This window comes from Anas platyrhynchos, chromosome 6 (genome assembly GCF_047663525.1).
Source record: "Anas platyrhynchos isolate ZD024472 breed Pekin duck chromosome 6, IASCAAS_PekinDuck_T2T, whole genome shotgun sequence".
In the NCBI taxonomy this organism is placed as follows: domain Eukaryota; kingdom Metazoa; phylum Chordata; class Aves; order Anseriformes; family Anatidae; genus Anas; species Anas platyrhynchos.
The window spans coordinates 2,889,678-2,906,504 of NC_092592.1; the positions used below are offsets into that span (position 1 = coordinate 2,889,678).

General features: G+C 37.3%; 1 protein-coding gene across 1 annotated transcript in view; it reads left to right on the plus strand.

Moving 5' to 3' along the window:
- The window catches only part of LOC140002821 (uncharacterized), a 54,912-nt gene extending 46,218 nt beyond the window's left edge, over positions 1–8,694 (plus strand). Inside the window, exons 21-24 of the mRNA XM_072040213.1 lie at positions 2,070–2,419; positions 3,374–3,443; positions 4,012–7,074; positions 8,546–8,694. Coding sequence (XP_071896314.1) covers positions 2,070–2,419; positions 3,374–3,443; positions 4,012–7,074; positions 8,546–8,694 — 3,632 coding nt within the window. The remainder of the gene's footprint in view (positions 1–2,069; positions 2,420–3,373; positions 3,444–4,011; positions 7,075–8,545) is intronic.
- The last annotated feature ends 8,133 nt before the right edge of the window (positions 8,695–16,827 follow it).

Below are 16,827 nucleotides of genomic sequence, written 5' to 3' on the forward strand. Positions count from 1 at the left end.
GTAAAATTGGGTGTTGCAAGACCACAGGCAAAGGCCGTTAAAAAACGTGCCCCAAAACGAAGACCAATGAAGAAGACAACACAGTCACCAAAGGTATTTGTTTTACTTCTTTTTAAGGTTTGGGGGTTTGCTTAACCTTGAAACAGCTTGTTGGCATTTAACTGCAGAAGCTGGAAGTTTGAGATTTTGGCAAGTTGTTAAATGGGTATTGGTGTCTTTCTCACAGCGTGTAAATCTACTTGAATTTACTGAAATGTATTAATTCAAAACATCTTAAGAATGTATCTAAATAACTAATTGTGTTGGGTGGATGGAGTAAGTATTTGTCCCTTGTCTGTAGTTGAAGCTGTAGTGCTGTTTGAAAGAGGTTCTGTTCCGGTTTAACCACTTTACGTGGTGGTGAGGTTGGTCGTTGGATGATGGTGAAGGTCTTTCCCAACCTAAAGGATTCTATGCAGGTGGAAAGGAGTAAGACTGAAAGACTCTCAGGATAATCCCTGAGCGTTTCTGAAAGCTAAGAAAACTTGTCTCAGATGCTCATTGAGCGTAGTCACTCAAATCTTAAACGAATATATGAGCTGCATTTCACAACGAATCAGCCCTTTAAAGTAGCTGCAATTTAACCACTTCTGTATGCCCAGCAGTCTGTATTAGCTAAACACGACCAATAAATTTGTGGAATCTCTTGAGTGATTCTGGCTAGGTTTTAAATAAAAGGGATCTTTGTGTCCTAATTTTTATTTATTTTTTTCTTTTTTTTTTTTTTTTTCCTTTTTTTCCTCCAGAAAGAAAAATAAAAGGTCATTTTAGCACAGGTCATGCAGAATCTCCTGCTACAGTAGTTGTAGGCAGAGCGCACTCTACCACTGGTAGAATAGCTGGACAGGTCCTTAAAGTGGTGAAAAATCCAATCTCGAAACAAAACTTGAATATGGATGAAAGCTTCACAGGTACGTTGTGAGATTTTTAAAACCTGTTACTGGTTCTGCCAACTGTGCACTTTTTTTTTTTTTTTTTTCCGAAACAAGTGCTCATTTTTCTGAATATAATTTATAGGGCTGGCTGAGATGTTTAAAACTCCAGAAAATACAAGTGGAAAAACATCACCTTCAAGCACTGTTCGTGACAGTGATCTTACACCACCGTGCACGACAATGGACACTTCTGAACTGCGTACTCCTGAAGAATCTGGTATGGTTGTTAATTGGAAAGAAATTATTAAAGTATACTTTGGGGTAGCTGTGTCTGCAACTCACTGATAGTGCATAGCCTAATGCTAGGCAGACTTAGTGTAGAGATAAAGCATCTTGCAACCATTGATTTTTTTTTTATCATGTATTGGAGGACATTTTCCAGTAGTTCCAGTTATTTTTTTTGGTAGGTGTTATTTTTTTATTCATTCAGTTTTATATCGAACTTCTAAATGCTGAAGTATTGTTTCAGGCAAACCTTGTGTTGAAGCATGGCAATCCTTTAATCAATTGTCAGGGGATACATCTAGATTCAATGACAAAATCTTACGGCAGGGAGTGGTTATGCTGTAGAATTTTGCAAAGATTCTACTTAAGAAAAATGTCAGATTAGGAAGATTTGTGTTAAGATGATCCTTAGCTTTTTTTTTTTCTGTCTTTTGCATATGACTTTGCATATCAGTCGTGTTCCTGAATAACTCAGAATTCTTTAAATTCTGTTTTACTAAGAATTTAGCAAAAGTGAGCATCTAGTGAATCACCAACCAAAATCAAGAATGAATTATCCAATATTCAGAGTAGTAATACTAATGATTTTTATCAGATTAAATAAAAAAACATCAAGGTTTTTTAGGCTTAATTTTTTTAACGTATGCTGTGCCTTGTAGGAGCTAATTGCCTTCTTGCTAATTACCAAACCAATTGCTGAAACACAGTTTTGGATTTAGCTTGTAGAAAGCTTTGGCTGATTGAATCCATTTTTTACTTAGTTATACAGCGATTGGAATGTTTGGATTTTCTGCTTAGTTTGTTTGCCAAATTAGATAAACCTACTGTTTATTTCAGGAGAGATGATGGTGTCACCATTAAATACTCCAGATTCTTCAGGAGAGATACTGGATTGTCATGACATCTCAGATTTGATGAGAGAGGAGGAATCTCCAAAGTCTATATTTGAAATAATGTACTCCAGAATTCCAGAAGGAATAGCTATGCTGGAAGAAGATCTTGATGTGGACAGCGTATCATTAAGTGCAGAGAAACAAGCCTCTCAGGTGAAATTGGAAAGTAAAAGGAAAACACCAGATGAGAAGTTGGAGTCAGTCAACGTTGGATCAGCCATCAAGCAGCCATTAAAAACCCCAGAGAAGAAGCCAGGACTTGTAGAGGTCCTGTCGGGCATCAAGCAGCTTATGAAGACTGCCAAGCAGAAGTCAGAGGAAACAAAGGTAAAATATTTTCTTTAGCTTTTGGAAAGAGTTTATTTAAGCTTGGAGCCTGTGGTTGAAGTGAACTCTTAGGCCATCTAATAAGACATGTTTTATATCATTGTATTTTCATTAAAATATCTCATGCACAAGACCTGTGGCTGACAAAATACCTTCTGGAAGAGCACCTGATGTTTATTTGAAAACAGTGAAGTTGACAACCTGTGTTTTCCTTGGTAGCTTTGTCCAGGTGTGAATGGGTAAAAACCAGAAGATGCAGCTGAGTACAAATTTGAAGGAGCACTTTTTTTCTAGTCATTTGTTTCTGTTATGTTTAAAGCACCCTTAAATTACTTACAGACTACAATGGAGTTCTTTCTGTGCCTTCCTTTTCATAAGTGGGATATATGCATGTTTGGTTTTTTTTTTGTACAGCTTCTTCATAGCTTGTAGATTAAATTCAAAACACTTTTTTTCTTTAAACATCCAAGAGCACTGAGCTTTTGCCAAAATTTGGCGTTACCACGTAGTCAGTTGATTGCTCTTCATGCCCATAAGGCTTTCATTCACTGCTTGCTGAATGGACACCAATTCTACTCTGTTTGCTTGTATTAGGATGTACTTTGTTTAGAGGAACCCTACCTAAATGGCTGCTGAGGCTGCTCTGGGTTACCATTTTGACCTTACAATTCGACAATGTTCAGCCCGTTTACTGAATGCTTTTTAAAACTCTACTGTGTTGTCTTTCACTGTAAAAACTGCTACACTAGCTCAGATAACAAGTATTAAGTTCAATTTTGTGGTAGTACCAAATATATGATGCAGTTAGCAAACGAAGTTGGCTTCATTTTCTCATAAAGTATTTGGCAGGACTTTTTTCAACTGTTTCACTCCCAATTTTCTATTAGTTAACTATTTCTTGTCCTGTCAGACACACACAAAAGTATTGATTATTGCTTATTTCCTTAGGTCAGGTCAGAAAATGTTATGGATCCTAAGCAGGAAGATGCTGTAACTGCTTGTACTAATGGCAGTCGTGAGTATGGTAAGTACAAACACTTTTATTTTAACTAGAGTAATAATGAATATGCAGGACTGTGTGTGTTGTTAGGAAGTTTCAACGTGTTGTAAAAATTCCAAATTATATAGTATGGAAGGAGCAAATATCTCAGGGAATTTGAGCAGTAATCTGTAACACAAACCAGTGTTGGCATTCTATTGGTGTTTAAAAAATGGTGTAGTAGTTTGATGTAATAACGGTGGCATCTCCAAACATACCAGTGTAAAAAACAAACAAACAAAAAATCACCTGTTGCTAAGGTATCCACTTAAAATCACCTTTATTTGCAAAGACTTTCAAAATATATCTTAAAGCTTGAGTGCTACCTGTCAAATAAAACAAATAACTCTGTGTACTAAACTGGGTTTTATTCTAGGAGTCTGTTTAAATCCCTGTTACTTTTTAAAATAAAATATGATTCATTAGAGCAAGACCGCTTTACTGGGAAAATGAAAACTCAAGAGATACTTTGATCGGGCATAGTAATGTGTAACTTTTGATTGTGCTCTTTTCTATATGACAAACTTTGTAGGGGGGAATAAAACTGTTTTAGAAGACAAAGGAAATACTTCACAAGATAAAGATTCTCAACAAAAGTTGTCAACTAGTGAAGACCACTCTACCCAGAGACTAACAAGGGGCAGACCAAGGAAGACTGTACATCCACCTTCAACAAAGCAGTGTGAAAAGGATTTAAATTCAAAAGAATTGCAAGGTCTGGAGAAAAAGAGCATCCAAGAAGAGATGGGAGAGATCAGTACTTCAACTTCAGTAGCTAAAAATACAGGAAGAGGAAGGAGAACAAATCTTTGCATGGAAAAAGAAATTGTTTCAAAGCATCCTGTTGAGAAAACAGTTGAAACTGTTTCACTTGTGGAAACGCAGGTTGATACTCGAAGACCAAGAAGAGGTAAAACTAAGGAACCTAAGGAGTTAAAACATCCTAGTGAGGATCTTGAGTCTTCTGAAAAAGATTCTTCAGTGCTACAAAAAGATCCTGCAAATAGGAAACAGGCTTTGCAGGAGTATGATATCAGTAGCACATCTGTAACTGAAGATGATCAAAGCAGAAAGACAGAAGGCGTATCTAGTAGCACTCAGGATGAAAATCACCAACTGCAAACAGATTTAAAAAAATCTGAAAACGCATCTGACAAAGGTAGTGTAGAAGACAGAGAAGAAATTCTTCTATTGCATCAGAAGAGGTCTAGAGGAATGAAAAAAATAGAAAACACAGAAGCACTGCTTCCACCCAAAAGACAAAGAAGAGCTAGGAATGAACAGGTTGAACAAGCTCCTTCAGAGGAACTTCATGGGACGACAAGGAAACTTCGTAAACACCAATCAGCAAAATTACTACAAGGTGATGAGCAGACTTCTGAGACTGCCCCCACAGAAGCATCTGGAAACAGAACTGAACTTGAAGTAAAGGTAACAGAAAAAAGAGGTAAGTCTTCAAGAAATGCTAGAAAACAACCAACAGAAGTAAAACCAGACATGTGCGGGATGGCACTTGAAAATACACAGAATGTTCAGAAAGCCAAGGAGACTTCAAATGAAACCATTACGGAAACAAAATCACCCACCAAAAATGAGAGGAAAGTATCTCTGGGAGATGAAGCGGAAAATGCTCAGGAAAATACTACAAAGGCATCTCAAAGATTAAAGTCAGAATCACCTTCTGGAGAGACAGATAAAATGCCAGTAACTGTTCTCAACTTGGAATTCAAACAAGAAGCAAACAGAACTAGAAGCAGGAGAGGGAAAAAAGACTCTTCAGAGAAGAAGGCTGATGAATTTGCCCAGGATGTAAACAGCCTAGATCTTATGCTTAAATGTAAGTCAGAAACACAGGAATCTTCTCCCAAAGAGTCTTCAGCCTCTAGTTGTGTCAAGCAGGCACACCAAGTAATGAAAGACCAGAACAACACAGCTGACACATTGGTAACTGCTCTAAACAGTGATGGCATTGCTCATAGACATCAAAAGCAGACAAGAAATGAGCAGGAAGCAAATGAACCAAAGCAAACTGAAATCCTGCAAGAGAATCGAACACCAAATAATAGAATTACACGTAGAAGACTTAGAGGAAGAAGAGTTAATTTTAAACTTGAAGAAGCCAGTTCCGAAGCTCTAGGAGAAGAAAGGAATTTACCTGGGAATGAGGAAGGAATGGCTTGCAAACATGATCAACGTGAGGCTTCAGAAAATCCTTTAGAAGTAAGGAGGAGCAGAAGAAGGCAAGCTGATTCCATTCCACAAGCAGCTTGTTCTACCTTTACGAAAAAAGAAACCTTAATTAAAGATCATAGTAAAGATGAGACTTCTACAAAAGATCAAGATCCAGCTTTGGAAGCTATTCCCTCTTCAACAGAAGAAGTTCCGCTGAGAGGACGAAGGCGGCGAGAGGTTGCTGTAGCATCACAAACGGTGAGTTCTCTTTCTATCAGAGAAAAACGTGGCTTGCTAGAAGGTGATGATAAAAAGATGACTGTGAAAGAAGATCAAAATCCAGCATTGGGAGATAGCACTTTGCAGGCAAAAGCAAATGCATCAGCAAGGGACAAAAGAAAAGAGATTGATCTAGCAGCAGAGGCAAAAAGTTCAGCTTCTCTCCGGAGAAAACGTGGCTTGTCAGAAACTGATGACAAAGAGGAGAGTACTAATGAAGAACAAAACGTGCTTTTGGAATCGGTGTCCTGTGCAAAAGCAAAGCCATTAGGAAGGGGCAGAAGGAAAGAAACTCCTCCAGTGTCACACACAACTAATTCCATTTCTCTTAGAAGAAAACGTGGTTTGCCAGCAGATAATGGTAAAGAAGAGGCTCTTAAAGATCAAAATGTTCCGTTAGGAGCAGTTGTTTCAAGTCTAAAAGATCAACCAAAAAGAGGCAGAAGGAATGAAGCTGCCATATTATTAGAAGCCACAAGTTCTACTCCTGCTCGGGGAAAACGTAACTTATCAAAAGAAAGTAGCAGAAATAATAATCATAGGAAAGCTAAACAAATGATTTCTGAAAAACCCTCTTCCGAAGAAAAAATTGACCTTTCAAAAGGGTACTCAGGGAAAAAGTGTAGTATCACTTCACTGGCTGTTAGTTCTAGTTCACTTCAAGGTTTGCCAGAAGATGGTAAGAATGAAACTCCCAAAGAGCAACAGGGTATACTTTTGGAAGTAACCCAATCAGGAAAAGAAAATCCATCGAAGGCAGGCAGAAGGAAAATAGTTCCTTCCAAATCTGAAGAAACTAGTTCAACCTTTCTCAGGGAAAAGCTTGTCTTGCCTGAAGACAGAGGTCAAAACGGAATCCTTAAGGAAGGTGAAGGTACAGCTCTGGAAAATAACTCATCCCAGGAAAAACAAAGGCAACTGAGAAATAAGAGGAAAAATGTACAATTCAAACCAGAGGCAGCTACTTCTCTTCGTGACAATGGCAACTTGCCTGAAAACGGCAACATTTCGGAAATGCAGTGTTTGATACCCACTGGTTCTGAAGAAAGTAATCAGTCTGGAAAAGGAAAAGAGGTTAACCCTACCCAACAGACAACTTCCACTTCTCGCAGAAGAAAATGTCTGTTGCCAGCAGATGATGTACCACCTAAAAAATCAAAATCAGGTGAGGAAAAAAAAATATTTCTATTTTCTACATATAGCTAAGTTTAGAATTTTGTACAGGTTATTACTGTTGGCTGCCATAGTCTAATGTAAATAGAGAGTGGGTCTTTAATGTAGCAAAGAGTGGTAAGTAAAGAAGGGGCTAGGTTATCCTGTACAAACCAGATGTTTCTCCAAAGCAGAATGGATTGATTGTATGGCATCTGACAGCTGTATTCCTCTTCTGCTGAGTTATTCAAATGCTCTCATGCTCTTCTGCTGTCTCAATCCGTAACTTGCAGGTTAAATAACAGCAATTAACTAACTTACAGGTGGTTATGAGCATAGCATGATAATTACATTTGTAGCACCCATTGTCTGTGCTTGTTTTCTCCTAAATACCATCTAAGCTCCTGCTTTTGTATGTCCAGGTTTTGGGTAGCTTGTACAACTTATCCGTGCTGTAATGAAGTTGGTGCTAGAAGGACTTGGAGCTGTATTTGAGCTCAAATGACAGCAGAAGTTCCACATGTCTCTCACTTTTCCTGTTTTTCAGTTTTATTTTCCCCAAGCCAATAGAGCTCTAGCTTCAGACACTTGAAATATTCCCTAAACCTTTCAGCTGGATGTGATAAAATTTTAAAGATACCACGTTGTAATAAGAAATTATCGTCAAATAAATATAATAAAATGGAAGTAATGAATCTTTACAGATGCACAAAGAATTTTCTGGCAGGTTATGTGCATTAATCCTATTGTGATTTGGCCATGCTCTCGTTTCATTTCTCTTCATCTCTTTATCTGTTACATGTGCTTATCCAAACGTAACACGTACATCTATTGTGGCAGGTTCCCCTCTTGGTTTATTGACTTCACACTTCTGCTAGTTTTCACTTCTTGACACTGCTACATGCACCTCCCAAAGGACTGATCTCTCCCAGTGCTTTTCTACCGGTCTGAATAGTTTCTTTTGGGGGGAGGTCCTTTTTCCCCACATGGATTTTAGTGGTGGTGCTTGGGTCGATGCTCATCTCTTGGAGCAGCTTCACTGGTCTGTGCCATGTGGATTCTTCCAGAAGCGTCCAGTGTGTTTGTTACAACTACAAGCCTGACTTTGCAGTTCTAGCTGGACAATAAATTAGTTGCTGTACATTCATTTTTGCTGTTTTTTTCTTCAGTGTTAGATATGTTTTAGTTTTACATATCAGTAGAAGAATTTTTAGCTAAAATAATAGCTAATTGGTTTTGGTGCTCTCATTAATGTTAACCTACTTTCAGAAATAGCTGTATGTCCTTGGGGACCTATTTTAAAGGATATTGGATGTGCAGAAGTGTGGGTTTTGTAACTGGTTTGTTGAACTCATAGATGTAAGCTTTGGAACGTAGTCATTAGGGACATCTCCCTTCAAAAACAATGGAACTGAAGATTGACTTTCTATAAAATGCTTGATTTATGATATAAATTTCCATTTAATATTTCTGTCTACGAATAGAGAATGATGAAAACGGATCACCCAAAAAAGGGAAAAGAAACAAAACTGAAGAAAAACTTGAAGGCAATGTGAAGACAACTCAGACTGCTGGAGGGACGAACAGGACAACAAGATCAAGCACAAGAGCAAGTGCAAGAACAAGAAAATAGTCTTAACAGTTAAAGAGCCAGTTTTTAGAATGATTCTGTAAATGACATTGGAATTTTTAATGTGACTTGACTTACACTCAGATTTTAAGTTCAGATTTTGTAAAGCTATCGCTGATGATATTATCTAAGTACTTTTCTTAATATGTTTACAGATATGATGCCGCCTGTTTTAGTAGATACATATAGTGGTTCCTATACCATGCGATGCTTGTGCAGAATGGCAGGTAGAAAAATAAATCTTTTATGCTCGTATTTATCCCCTTTTTTATGGTAATGAGTACAGTAGCCAGGAAGCCATGTTACTTTACTGCCAGTGTAATTGTAAGCTATTTTCTGCTTAAATTTTATGTGCTTAAGTCTTATTTTTTCATTAAAGTTCTGTAAATATTCTTTTAAAAACTATAGATTTATTAGTAGAACTACTATGAATGAAAATGCTATTTTAAAAAAAATAATTTTACTGAGAAGTACGGGTTTGTAAGCCATTAAATTTGTAAACAATTTAGGACTTAAGTGTTTTGTGTTCTTAGGAATAATTAAAGATGTAATTACTACTGTCCTCTTACAACCATATTTAATTTTTTTAGCCAAATGCCATAATTTTTGGAAGTGTAATGTGGGTGCCTCTGAAATTCAGGCAATTCTCTTGTAAACATGGCCACGCTGTGCAGTGCTTGTAAAGGGAGGTGAGCACTGGGAAGAGGAGCAGTGAGCGTATGAGGTTGCGATGTTGCCCTTTTCAGAGCTGCAGCTGATGTGGAGTACTGAATGTGGTTTGGAGAATATTTTCTAGAGGTCAGTGTCTGCGGCCTGTGGATAATGTTGGCGTGCACACATCTCAAAGGGTGGTAGCTTTCTGTTCCTCTATGAAATGCAAAAAAATATATAAATAAATAAAAAAATTCAGCTCAGGTATCTATGCATTTTTAAGACCCCAGTTAAGAACCTACATTTTCATATAGTCTAGGAGGAGTAATAGATTTCTATGGAAGGACAGATAGAGTTTATTTTCTGATGTTTTTCTTAGGGCTTCTTTTGGAGAAGATGAATGGCCCTTTGGGCAAGTTCTGATTTGTGAAATCCGTGTTTTCAAAGTGTTACCACAAGAGGAGTGAGGGGTTGCTTCCACCAGCTTAGGTTGCAGCCTCTGAAATGAGAGGAGTATCTTCACCCAAGATGTTTAATTGGGTCTGTGGTGCAGGATTTATGATCATCCCAAATTCCAGGACATGTAGCTTCATGCTTCTTGTCTCAGCAACAACTCAAGCAGTAGGTCTAGACTAGTGACCTTGGAGTTTTACAGAATTTTACCGATTTTACTGGATCTATATGAAGTCCTTGCATGTTGAACAACTCCAGTTTCCTTGCACTCATTTTCTCCTGCTCTGTTTGTGACTCAGTCTCCTTAACTGCAACAGGGAGACTTCACAAAGCCATCTTCACGAACCTAATCCTGTGTCGGCCCCTACTGGCTGCTGCTTAGAAGTATCCCTTTTGGTTGGTTTGGTTGTTTTCCAAAGAAACCTGGTGATAGCCACCAACAGATTCAGAAGAGAAACAGGACAAAGCAGCTTGGCATTTGTAACCCCTTGAAGGTGATGTGCTTGGGATCAATTTGTCATTTGGCTTAGTAGCTTTCCCTATGCAATGTGGGTAGAAAGAGGAAATAACAGCAGCGCTTTGACCTCTGGAAGCTCATGATATAAGTACCCTTCTAGGTCAGCTTCACAGCCTTGCTGTCTTCCGTGTTCCAACCTGTATTTTTTGTTCTTGCAGTTATGTAAGAGAAGCAAGTGCCTCTAAGTTGCTCTTTCTCTGTCATTTCAGTCTTTAATATCATCCCATAATTATTCAAGGCAGTAATTTCTAACAAATCAAAGTCCTAAGGCACACCCCAATTTTTATTTTTTATTTTATTTTTTTTTTTCAGAATGAGAACAGGGCTGAACTCTTGTGCTGTGAGCAAATGCTCCATTTTAATTGCATCACACACAGCCTTAATGATAAGGGATCATTCCATCTTCCCTAATTTAGCTAGTACGTGTTCGATAGTGAGGCGGCCTCCATACCAGAGGAGATGAAAGCCTTGGGCAGAGGCACGGAGTTGTGAGGGTAGAGGAAGAACACTTGCCAAGTTTCCATCACTGCATTGAAGGAGCTGCCTTGTTTTCCATTCAGTAGCTGCAACTAGGATATAAGAGGGCGTCTTGGCCTCTGTGCCAAGCTGTGCAAAGTGAAGAGCTCGTCAGCGAGATGAGCAAAGGGGCATTTTGTTTGGGTTTGTTGAGTGTCACAGGTTGTGCAAACAAGACATTCACCACACAAAAGCTGTTCTGCATAAATGTTACTCTTGACTCATTGGATAAAACCTAATTAAGGCTTTCCTAACAGGGCAATATTCTTTTTTTTTTTCAAACAAAGTTCTTGAAAGAAGCAGGAGGGGGGATTCTCGGCTCCTTTTCACAAACTATTTCAGAAGAACTGAGAGAACACCCTTAACTAGATAGCGCCGCTAGGAGCAAATCATTTTTCATAGCACCTGGCACACTGCGTTAGGGTATCACACATCCCACCACTTCAGCTGTGGTCAGCACGTGTCTGCTGATGAGCAGGGGCTAACGAAGCGTGCCAGAAGCTGGGCTGTGACTGCTTAACCCCACTGCCACACAGGGCCTGAGCTTGCTCCCCATGCAGCCACTCGGGCTTATTAATTGGGGCTGCGATCCACAGGAAAGTAACTGCTCTGTGGTTGTTTTCTGTTGAGCAGCTAATGCTCAGACTAAGTAAATTGACTTGAAATATCTAATTAATAAGTAAATAATAGTCCATAAAGAGCAGCTGACTCTGTCTGCTGAGATACTACAGAAATGGGGCTTCGCTTAGCAAAAGAGGTCCTAATGGCCTTTTGGGGCAGTGCAAGAAATTCCCTTCTAAAGATGATTGTTAGTTTTGTCCTTGCTTTTATTCTAAAACCCAGCCTCGTCCTAACTGACACCAGCAGAAAGAGTCCACACTCTTGTTTTAAGACAGTATCTGTGACTTTCATGCAGCAGAATTGGTAATTCTACAGGTCACGTTAAAGGTTTTATACAGGATTTTAAACTCAAGTATTTGGTGTCTCTGTTTTGTTTTGAAGTCTGTCTCTTCAAAACTAGTAAACTGATATACATGTATATATATATGTATATACATGTATTTTAACAAGTTTTAAAGATCAGCAGCCTATGCACATCATTTCGGGGAGCAATGGTAACAGTGGTTTGAAGTAAATTATGTGTCTGTTTAACACAGAATGGGAAAAAATAACCTACTTTAGTTGTAGAATCTCAGAGGAAAGCAAAGTCCTACCAACACACCTACAGTGAGAACAAGCTCCAGTGAACCACACATATGCAAACGTTATAGCCTTATTGAGAAATAGAGCTGAACACAGGCATATTTTCTGATTCTAATTAATATATATATTTTTGTCTCCAGTGATTCTGTCTGATATCTCATTTTTTGTTTGCTCCTAGTTTGTGACTTTCTATGTATATGTAAAGTATGCATATAAAGTTATCAAAGTTATACACTTATATATATTTTTCAGAGCTGAGTTACCAATTTCTGAACATACTAAATGCATAATTAATACTTGATATACATTTAATATCTCTGTGGCAGTGAACTAATTTATTTTCTACTTTTATATTACTATTTAGTACAAGCTAAACATGAGTAAAGAAAAAGTGGTATCCATCCCTAGGCATGTCGACCAGATCTGTACCATTACAGTAGTTCAGGGGGACAGAAGGTGGTCAACCTTCATCTCGTGAGACTCACAGCCCCACAAGGAAAAATGTGTCATAGGATTATTTTCTGTAACATAGTACGCATAAATATCTTGCAATTTGCTCTCAAGTATAGCTAGGAGTCTCAAGTTAACTATTTTCTCAAAAATTTTGATGGCAAATATAAATGTGCGGTTGTCATCCCATGTCTTGTGTCATTGGTCATCTCCTGAGTGTACACCGACACTCAGCTCCTCCCAGGAATCTTCACCGACTTTGATACTGCCAAATCAATACCCTTTAGGTTATAAACTCTACAAGAAGCCAGGTATTTTTGCCTAAATTGAATGCCTAACTTGAAAGAGCCCTTCAGAGCTGCAACACAGCTGACAATAATTCCCAAACTGCCCTACTTCGATTTCATTCTGCTTCATTTAATGTGTTTCTGGAAGGTGGTGGTGTCCTTAAAGAATGCAAATTGCAATTCTTTTATTACACGAAAATATCTTCTAAAATGGTCTGAGTCTCAAGCTAAAATATTCTGAGTCTTATGCTAGGTAAATATTCAAGGGAAAAACAAGGGTACCTATGCAGAACTTCTGAAAGAAAGTGACACAAAAATAATTTAAGAGAAACTCAGAAATTCTGTAATGCTTATTTTCAATACAAATTGTAAAATATCCTATGTGGAGGTATTTATAACTCTATCGCTACCTTGATTTATTTACCTTTGGGATGTGACTTTACAGTGTCCTTTTCTGTCCCCAGGTATGAACTGTAAGTGATCATAGCAAAGACTTCATTTACTTATGTATTTATTTATTTATTTCCAAATACTGTTTGGCTTTCACTTAAAGAAATATTTCTGCATTTTTCAAGAGGCATAGACTGAAAACATAAGGTGGAGAAACAGCTGATCCTTAGCATTGGAAGTGTATGTAATTTTTAATATAAGGTGTATGTAATTTTTAATATAAGGAGGTGTTAAAGTGCCAGGCAGATGTTGCCATAATGTCTTTATCTGCAGTAACACTTTTGTACACCACATAATGTGCTATGTGTCCATTGAACTAGGATGTTTTGACTATGGATTTTGAAAGAATGTAATTAAGTTTCTATATATGCCTCACTTCTTTTAATGTCTTGCCCTAGAAAGTTTTTGTTTGACAATAGTAAATAAAATAAAGTTGACTTTAATTCTGTGTTTGTGTTTTTGTTTGTTTGTTTGTTTGTTTTATATAATAAATGTAGCTTCCAGGAATTCATAAAAATATGTTTACAGTTACTCATGGCTTTATTTGGATTCATAGTTTTCTCTGTATGTGTCTATATATTTTTACATTTATAAATATATTTTAAGGAGGAGAGAGATATTTAGACAGTAGAACAGTAGAGAATGAGTACTAAATAATGTTGGTGAAGAGTGGTGGTGAATATCCATGGCCAGGTAGAATAAAAATAAGAAAGAATATCACAGCTGCCTTTCTTTTCATCAGCAGACTGTTTCCTTTATACCAAACTAGGGAGACGTATAAGAAATTGAGGTGCCTGACAGTGCATCAGACTTTTTTTGGGTTCAATATATTTGAAAACTATATTTTGAAAGGCAAAAACATATATATATTTTATCTGTCCAAAAGAAACAAGAACATTCCATAAATACCTGCAAGTATGTAAAGATAATATAATTTTCAGTAATGGTATAAATATATACTCTCTAGAAAGGCTTTTAAATAAAATTTTAAATAACATTTTACATGGATACAGTAAGATAGTAAATATGCAGTCCATTTTATTATTATTTTTTATTATTCTATTTTTGTTTAAGAGCCTGGTCACACTTTATTAAAATGGGTAACTAAAATATTCTCTGTAAGGCTGAGCGTTTAGTTACCTCGGTATTCATATTTTCTAAGCAATCTTCCAAAAATAAAAAAATAAAAAAATAATCCTGACATTAGATTTTAATATTTCAAACTTGTACTGTAATCAATGGTATAGTTTATATAGAGATATGTCATTTACTCTTGACTTTCTCTTTCATATCCAATATCCTTTCTGACTACTGTGAGTTCATAGCTCAAAAAAGTTTCTTGATAACAAGATCAGCTGCTTAATTACAAGAAAACCTGTATTGGTTTGAATTTTCCATCTTTTAATTTGTATCTTTCCATGGCATTCCTCTCCTGACTTGACACTAAGGTGCAATGCTATTTTGAGAGAACAGTGTGATTGTAGTTGTTAACCTTGATGCTGAGTTGTAAACACTGTCAGGTTCGATAATTTCCCAAAGGCTGAGATCTGATGGAGCCAATTCTCAAAGATTAAAAGATATCAGGTAATTGATGATCTTTGAGGATGTCATCTCCATAGATTCTTATTTCAGCTTCCTTTCTTGCTTCTTTAGGATAGAATTTATGGTTTGTCCTCAGGGGAGGAAGAAAAAACAAAAGAAAACAAACAAACAAAATAAAACTGAAACAGGTGGAACTTGCACCCTTCTTTAAAAAAAAAAAAAAAAAAAGCCTTTGGGGTTACTTGCATCTCCAAAACTCAGTTAGTGAATATTCTGAGGCTTGTGACTTGCGCTTGTATGTGCACTTGAAAGGCTCAAATTTGGGGAGGCAATACACTGGAAGAAGGTGATGTAGAAGTAGAATTTTAACTGTCAGTTATATTGGGTCATCTGATAGCTTTTTATGGTACTCAGGGTAGATACAAGTACCTTCTTATGCTTAATTTGAGCACCTCTCCCTAGCAGGAAGTTGAATATCTCTGTCTAGAACTATTCCGACTTCAGAACAGCACTTTAAAACATGTTCCTGACACAAATCCTTTATCAGAAGTGTCCAAGCATTAGGAGAGATTTGGGCTCACTGAACTGTGATGCAGCAGTACTTTGAAAGAGAAGTTTAATCAAGTTTGAATGCTTGAACAAACACAATATTCTGTGGGATTGGTGTTGTTTTAGTGTGTACCTGAATGCTTTTCCATTGCAAGAAAAACTTCTTAACAATAATGGCGCAATAAACTATTTTATTAACCATAAAACTTGCGTGCCATTTCTAGAAATGCATCTTTTGCCATTGAGAGTGGGAGATGAAAGGACTGCTCAGACTTGCAGCCATCTGAAAAGTATATATATATATATATATATATTTTTTTTTCTCTAAAAAGGGAAAAAAAAGTTAATATTTAACTTCCATATTTCATTTCCTCAGTATTATTTCCTTCAGTGACAGGATCGTATTTTGGAGGAAAAGACCTAGTTAAAGAAGTGCTAGTGGAGTAGAAATTGGGAAGTTCTGCAATTAAGAGCCTTTACCAGGCTCCTGGATAGCTTTGAAAGCATATAAGAAAATCTAAATGGCTACTGTATGGCTTAGAAAAGATCCCATGAACTTGTTTTTTTGCTATTTTCAGTGCGAGTTGCATCTACCTTTTTATCAAATATCTTCATGAATACCAGAAAAAATCCAGGTATCCTTGCCATTAAAATGTCAAAAAAAATTTGCCTAAAATCAACTAATTAGAGCTTTAAATTATATTTAAAGATTGGGCTTTTCTTAACAAGCTAAAAGCACGTTTACTAAGGCAAAGTAAGGCAAAGTTTTAAATCCTTGGTTTTGTTTGAGAGAAATATTCTGCAAGCCAGCCAACTGTGGAAGTTGTGTGAATTTTGTACTTAATATTTTGCGTACGTACATAAAGCTCCAAATGATCTATTTTTAAATAAAGGACAATGATAACACCCTGTAGGAGGGTCAGACAGATCATTTTGTCAGAAATCACATGTAAAACGAGGGCCAAATTCACTTTAATCGGACCCACCGAGAACAAGTTTCAAGTCAAAGCCTTCAACTCATTTACATCAACAGCCGAGACTTCTAGCAGTCTGACCTGGTAGCTGGGCCAGGTTAAAACAAACAAATGAAAAACTTTCATCTGTTGCTGTTCCAGTCTGTCAAATTACCAAGATAAAATCATTTTACTACTGTGTTCTGAGGTGTATTTTAGTTAGTGAATTACTTCCTAGCCCTCCTCTTAACTGCCTGGTTCCTGTCAGCAAAGTCAGGCCCACCAATTAGCGCAGGCTAATTCTGCTCCTTTTTATATGTGTGCCTCCTTTGTTATGCTGTACATTGTTCACTAGTTGGGATATCTACTGACAATTAGGGAATGAGGCAGACACAAAGACTAATTTGATCACCCGGAGACCTGCCTCCCAAGATCCCTGTGTAGGCAGTGGAGACACAGCAGTACCTCCAGGGCACTCCAGCTGAGGTTTCAGCTCGCCTTCGCCCTCTAGAGAAGCCTCCTTCTTTCCATTAACTACAGGGAAAGACTGGCATCCCCAGGCAAG